A 7,205-nucleotide genomic window follows, 5' to 3' on the forward strand; every position below is an offset into this window, starting at 1 on the left:
GAAAAATAAATATGAATAATATAATATCCAATTTTAGAACTAAGTTAAGTGAATGTGTCCTCAACTTCATCACTGTGTGATCCACTTTCAGACAATTACACTCTGATCGCGACAAGATAACGGATCAACAGTTACTGTGTGTGTATGTGTGAGAGAGAAAAAGAGAATATCCCAAAATCTTTTATATATTTATAGTATATATTATCCCCTTTCTAAATTATGAAGAAAACAAAGAAATGTGAGGCTAATTAATCTGGATCTTTTCTGATCTGATTCTTGTTGGGTATTTTTGGGAAAGCCGTTTTCTAGGTGAGCTAACTAGGGTTTGTTTCTTTTGAGCCACAGAATTGGGAAATGCGAAATCAACTCTACTTGAATGTAAATGAGGTTTTCTTGAAAAGGGTTTTTTTTTGCTTTCTGAAGCTGAATTGAACAGAAATTGTTTCAAAAGTTTGAATTTTGATGATATGGGGTTGAAGAAGATGAGCTTTTTGCGGTGAAGTTATAGGGGTATAAGCTGAGTATACACTAAAGGTGAGTGCTTTTTTAGTTTCTTTGTTTTCAATTTCATTTGTTTTGTGAGATCAGTGAAACTATGCATCATTAATTAGCAAATTTTATCTATTAAAGCTTCTTTCTTTCTTTGTTTTTTTGACTACTTTTCCTAAATATGGATAATTTGACATGGTCCGTGAGCAACATTAACTTTCTTGTTTATATTTATAAAAGAAGCTTCTGCTTTTAGCCGAGGGTCTGTCGGAAACAGCGTCAAGATCTGCCGTACACACTACCCTCCCCGGACCCGGTTGTTGTTGTTGTAAGCTTCTGCCTTTGCCATGATTTATCCAATTTGATTAAGCAGAAAAATAAGTACTTTACTAAGTTAATTGTTAATAGAAGTCCCAAATTAGTAACAATGGTTCTTCTTGTAATCTCCACATTTTCATACAGATTTAGAAGATATTAATGGTTGGATATGGTTGGAATGTTATGGCATTAATCAAGAAGTTACCGTTCGGGAGAGAGCTTTTATGATCTTACTGGTATTGAATTGTGTGAGCTGCTTCATTTAAAAGCTGGAGATATTAAAGAGAAGATACTTTTATTAGTTTATTTAGGTCTGCAATAGGTTGTGCTCTTCTGTAAGGGAAAGCTGGAAAACCATTCCTCATTTACTCGGGAATGGTTTTAAGACGTCTTACTGCAAGTTGTTTGCTCCAAGCATTTAGATCATAAGCAGTGCTTCAGCTGAATTTCAAACTATTGTGAACAAATGAGTTGCCAATTATGTGAGTTGCCAATTATGAAAGTCACGCTCGCAAAGAGTGGTAGGCATCAGAATTAGGGAGGTAAACTAATGTAATTTAGTTCTTTGCATTTTTGGGTGGTTGTTCAGTATGTTCAGTTTGCTCATAAATTTTTGTGATCAGTTTACAAGCACTTTCCTTTCCTTTGCTTTTTTAGCTGGTTTTGGAGTTTATTAATGGTTAATATTTTTGTAAACGAGCAACTTATGCCTCATGTTTCCTAAGTTATTACGCGTAGAAAAAGTTTTATGGTATTTTTTCCTAACTCATTATGCCTGGTTTGCCACAATTTCAGGAATATGGCAACTCCAGTTGAGCCTCCTAATGGGATTAGGACCCCAGGGAAGCATTACTACTCTATGTGGCAATCCCTCTTTGAAATTGATACGAAATATGTACCTATTAAGCCTATTGGTCGAGGGGCCTATGGAATTGTTTGTTCTTCCGTTAACAGGGTAACCAATGAGAAGGTTGCAATCAAGAAAATAAACAATGCTTTTGAGAACCGTATTGATGCTCTGAGAACTTTGCGTGAGCTAAAGCTCCTTCGCCACCTTAGACACGAAAATGTGATTGCTCTGAAAGATGTGATGATGCCAATCCACAGGCGAAGTTTCAAAGATGTTTACTTGGTTTACGAACTAATGGATACTGATTTACATCAGATAATCAAATCCTCTCAAACACTTTCAAATGATCATTGCCAGTATTTCCTATTCCAGGTACTTTTATCCCAGGGAGAGCGCTATCTATGTTACATACTTACATGCAACAATCTGGATATGATAGTTAGAAGCTTCATGCTTGTGTAGCTGTCTTTTACTTTCTCTTTGAACTCATTCGACTATTTGTTCTTTCTTGTATTGGTCTCTCTGTCTCTCTCTCTCTCTCTCTCTCTCTCTCTCTCTCTCTCTCTCTCTCTTAAATGTGAATTCCAATGGTTGTGGTGTGGATGTTTGGAGGAAATATTCTTGCTTCAATCCTCATCGTGATTGTCTTGTTCCTACGATTAAACTGAGGTATACCATATTTGAGGGTGAGTTGATAGACCTTGACGTTCGTGTTCTAACTGGGACAATTGCTTATGTTCTTCGACGCGTCAGTCATCCAAGTGGTGCTAGCTTTAGAAGGAGTATAGTAATATGGATACTGATGTGAGCCTAAATCTACTCAATGGTTGCTATTTGTCGGCCTCTTGATCTTCTTTACTTCTCAATCTTTTATGATTTTCTTTACTTATAGCACTGCCATTAAAGGTTAGTCGAACAAATAACCAAGTGGCCTGTTGGATTAGTAGAAGAGAGAAGAAGCATACTTTCTGTTTATCAAGTGAACGTTGTGCATTTTAACGGCCTAAATTATTTAACAGTCATGTAACTGAATGTTGTCCAAGCAGATAAAAATCACAGAGGTGCATTCCTTTCTGCCTGGGAATCTAAAGTCAATATCGTAGTAATTTGTATTTTCTCTTAAATAAGATTTTCATTTCCCACAAGGCTCTCCGTTGAAAGGGAGGGGTGGGGGGGGGAGGGTTCTCTACGCTATCTAGTTTTTAACTAAGGTGAGTGTTGTCTAAGTTCCTGAATATCCATCTATGTACATGATCTGTGTGCTATTATCTGATTGTTTTGTTTCATTGTCAGTCTTCAAGCATAGTAGAAGCTATAGATTTACATAACACCTATATATTCCTAAGCATGCATATCTCCTAATGTTATTCAACCACCACTAGAGCAGCGGTAAAAAATAATTTTAGTATGGATAACTTATATGCACTGAACCTGTCATGATTTTTTCACACTATTACTATAATTTAACCTATTACAACAGGTTACTTACCATTTGTTCTAGATTATCGATCAATCCTATTAAATAGAGTTACCTGCAATTATCTTTTAAGTGACCTTATTGTGTAAATATTATTTTACACCATCGGTGCATAAAACTCAAAAGTTTGTGGTATTAACCCACTTCCGTTTATAATAGAAATTATGGAGAAAACTATGTCAATTGATAAAGTGAAAAACTTGAAATAAGTAGGTTAACTTTTCAACCATAAAATGATCTATAGCAATAAAGATATGAAGGAGGTTAAAGCTCGAACTGAATTGAGCTTTAATTCCCTTCCGTTGGTCTTTATCGCTATAAATCATTTTATAGTTGAATCAATTGAGGAAATTAGCCTACTTTGCGTTATTTCAACTTTATCACTTGACAAAGTTTTTTTTTTCTAATTGCTATTATAAATAGAAGTGGTTATACTCAAAAAGGTTGACTTCTATGCACTGTAAAGAAATATTTACAAAATAGGTTGCTTAAAAGGTAATTGCATGCAATTCTTTTTAATAGCGTTGGTTGGTAACCTAGAATAAATGGTAGGTAACCTCTTATAGGCTATAATAGGTTAAATTAGAGTGAGTGTGTGAAAAAATCCCACGCTGAAGTATTTTTTTACAGCTACTTCAATAGTGATTGAATAACAGTAAGAAATTTGCACGCTTAGGAATATATAGATGCTATGTAAATCTAGAGCTTCTACTATGCTTGAAGACATACGACTAGTCGTTCCGTATCAAATTGTTACTATCTGGATAAGGTCTCTCCGGTAGGAGACACAACATGGCCGCTCACCCTCCCAGCCAAACTCTTCCTATTCTGTTATTCCACTCAAACCCCTGCATGTCGTCTGTTCTTCAACATCCCTACTTTTCTCCGATCGGACATTTGTCCTTCCAATTCTCACCTTCCACTCCACGTTGATGAGATTCACAAGAATTTGTATATTTGGAAGATCACTTCTTCCATTCTTATGCAGATGAATCCACTGCAGAACTTCTTCTTATAAAAGTATATTGATGCGTAATTTATTGTGGGAATTTAGCTTTCTTTTTTTTTCCCAGACCCCACTAAGTGGGATTATACTGGGTTGTTGTTGTTGTTGTTGTTGCTTTCTTTTTTCTTCTTATTTTGTTTGCTTGAAAGATTATTCTACTTGTTGTGGATGATTAAAAAATAAAGGAAAAAAAACATTTTCAATTTATCTCAAGTGTTATGCATCTTGCAGGATCTTTTTCCAGTACCAGAAAGCTGTAGTTCCTTAATCACATGCCTATGGAGACAAAATATCGTGAAACTATAAAAACAAATGTAAAAGTACCTTCTTCTTTTCTTGTTTTGGGTTAAATTTTGTTTGAAATCTGTGGCCGGCTTACTGCTTGGAACCATTCCGCCTATAGTATCTCTCTGTTTTATGATGTCCTAATAATATCTTCTTCCTTCAATAAAAGATTAGATTAAGCATTAGTCGAATCTCATCTATTTGAAAATATTCTAATTTTTCCTTGGAATATTATCTAGATGAGCTCCTCTTCTCAGCTTGTGCTAGTTTTACAGAGGCTCATATACTCATCCAGATGCCAAAGTAGAGCACCACTTAACAATTGACACATTATATTTATACCTGTTTCCCAGCTTCGCTCTTCAAGACAAGACTGTGCTAAAGTCTTGTGCAATATTTTTTAGGTGTCTCTGCCTTCCGTGCATATCCTACATTACTCGTTCATTTCTTGTTGGTTTAATCCATCAACTTATACGAATTTCTCTAATCTATATTCCAGAATGTTGGTTCCTTGCCCTTCTTTCCAGAATCCACTGTTAGCAAGCTTGGACTTCGGTTTAGTTGGTTATGGTTTTATTCCATTGGTTTCTGTTTGTGGAACACATTTTTGTTAGTGATCCAAGAGTGTGACACATGAAGATGGGAAATGGCTTTATCCTGTGCACTCTTCATCTCTAGCCCCCACCCCTAAACATGCCATGGAATAGCTTTGTCATCTGATGGCGTTTTCTGGACTAAGGATGCTTTACCGTTCCTTTTTCCTTTTTTCTTTTCCCTATTATTTCTCTATCTTCTTCCCGTGTGGATAAATTGGAGAAAAATCTCATAAAGTAGGCATCCCCAGGCTGCTACATATAAGAGCTGAAAAACAAAGGACTTAAAAGGATCTTAAAACTTAAACAGGAATGAGATGTCCACTTGTGTGTATGCTACTGCTCAGTTCTGCTGATTTAACTGTTTTGACTGCTGAAACTAATTTGATTTGTCTGCAGTTGCTTCGAGGTCTGAAATATCTCCATTCTGCAAATATTCTTCATCGTGACTTGAAACCTGGGAACTTGCTTATCAATGCTAACTGCGATCTGAAGATATGTGACTTCGGGCTGGCACGCACGAGCAGTGGCAAGGACCAGTTTATGACTGAATACGTTGTTACACGCTGGTATAGGGCTCCGGAACTCCTCCTTTGCTGTGACAACTATGGAACATCGATTGACGTATGGTCTGTTGGTTGCATTTTCGCGGAGCTCTTAGGGAGGAAACCCGTCTTTCCAGGTACTGAATGCCTTAACCAACTTAAACTGATTATCAACATCCTTGGCAGTCAGCGAGAAGAAGATATTGAATTTATCGATAACCCAAAGGCGAGGAAGTACATCAAATCACTACCATACTCTCCCGGAACACCCTTTTCCCGTCTCTATCCCCATGCTCATCCTTTGGCCATCGATCTCCTGCAGAGAATGCTCGTGTTTGACCCTTCGAAAAGAATTAGTGTTATCGAAGCACTTCAGCATCCATACATGTCCCCCTTGTATGATCCAAACACTGACCCCCCAGCGCAGGTTCCTATCAATCTTGACATAGATGAGGACTTAGGGGAAGAGACCATAAGGGAAATGATGTGGAACGAAATACTCGAATACCATCCTGAAGCGGCCTCAGCTGCTATGGAAGTTGTTCTATGAGCTGCTTCTTGAAAAGTTGTTGAGGTAATGTTAGAGCTTTTTGTAACTTATCTCTAATAAGATTTCCGCGCTTTCAATAATATCAAGTCTTGATTCATCGACAGTTTGAGCTGTGATGCATATAAGAACTGCTTGTATAAGCTTGAACTTCTCGAGCATGTAACGTCTTAATCTGTATATATGTGTGGTTTTGTAAGTCTAAGCACCTTTTATGCTACATGAATGTAAGGCAGTTTTATTTGTTGTGCTGCCATGATTGTGATGTTTATTGATGTTGGCTCTTTTAACCTGCCTTTGAGATACTGACATAGACAAGTTTATAAGAAAATTACATTTACAGTTATGTGCCTAAAAATTAGTTCATATCTAGTGGTAACAGAGTATGCACATAGAAGAAAAGTTCTTAACAGCTTGTTTGGATGGTTGTTACCTGTTGTATTGTATTGTATCGTATTGTTGCTTTAAATACATTGTTTGTTTTGATTCTTACTTAAACTTTATTGTATCGTATTGTTAAATCTGTCATTACGTAACAACGAAAAGTGTCACTTTATGTAACGACAGATTTGGTGTGGTTGCGTTTATACCTCACTTTTTCTCTTATTTTGCCTTTCCTTATTATTAAATAATCATATTTTATCTTTTACCCTACTTTTTTATATAATAATTCTACTCAATATCCTATTTTTTTTACTAGTAATATTGCAAGTTTATCCGTCTTATTGTTGGTGTGTGACATTATGAACCAACGGCAAACTTTACAATCTATCCAAACGTGGTACTTATCAAACAATATATATACATTGCAGTATAATATAAATGATACATTATGAAATGACATGTGACAACCATCCAAACAAGCTGTAAGCATAGAGATTTGTACGGGGAACATGTTAAGCATCCTTTTTTTTTTTTTAATTATTAAGCATCCTTTTTTTTTTAATTATTAAGCATCCTGAAAAAAAATTGTGTTAAAGTTAGAAAGCCGTAAGACATGTGATAATTATACATTTCTGGGTAATCAATGTACGCTGATCAACAAGGTAATCTTTGACTCTATCGAACGTACAGAATTGGAGGTATTATTCTATC

The 7,205-nt window shown here is 36.0% G+C and overlaps 1 protein-coding gene across 4 annotated transcripts; it reads left to right on the top strand.

Moving 5' to 3' along the window:
* The first annotated feature begins 219 nt into the window (after positions 1 to 219).
* On the top strand, positions 220 to 6,381 carry LOC104220155 (mitogen-activated protein kinase homolog NTF3). 4 transcript variants are annotated; one of them, XM_009770975.2, is made up of 5 exons: positions 220 to 534; positions 730 to 817; positions 952 to 1,349; positions 1,603 to 2,029; positions 5,418 to 6,381. In XM_009770975.2, exons 4-5 carry the CDS (start codon positions 1,607 to 1,609, stop codon positions 6,111 to 6,113), a joined length of 1,119 nt encoding a protein of 372 aa, XP_009769277.1. In that variant the 5' UTR covers positions 220 to 534; positions 730 to 817; positions 952 to 1,349; positions 1,603 to 1,606; the 3' UTR covers positions 6,114 to 6,381. The 4 variants fall into 4 exon arrangements, with proteins under 4 accessions (XP_009769277.1, XP_070028459.1, XP_009769279.1 ...); XM_070172358.1 differs by lacking the exon at positions 952 to 1,349 and having other exon boundaries at positions 733 to 817; XM_009770977.2 differs by lacking the exon at positions 952 to 1,349 and having other exon boundaries at positions 225 to 534.
* Positions 6,382 to 7,205: the final 824 nt, after the last annotated feature.

Source organism: Nicotiana sylvestris, chromosome 4, assembly GCF_000393655.2.
Source record: "Nicotiana sylvestris chromosome 4, ASM39365v2, whole genome shotgun sequence".
Lineage (NCBI taxonomy): Eukaryota > Viridiplantae > Streptophyta > Magnoliopsida > Solanales > Solanaceae > Nicotiana > Nicotiana sylvestris.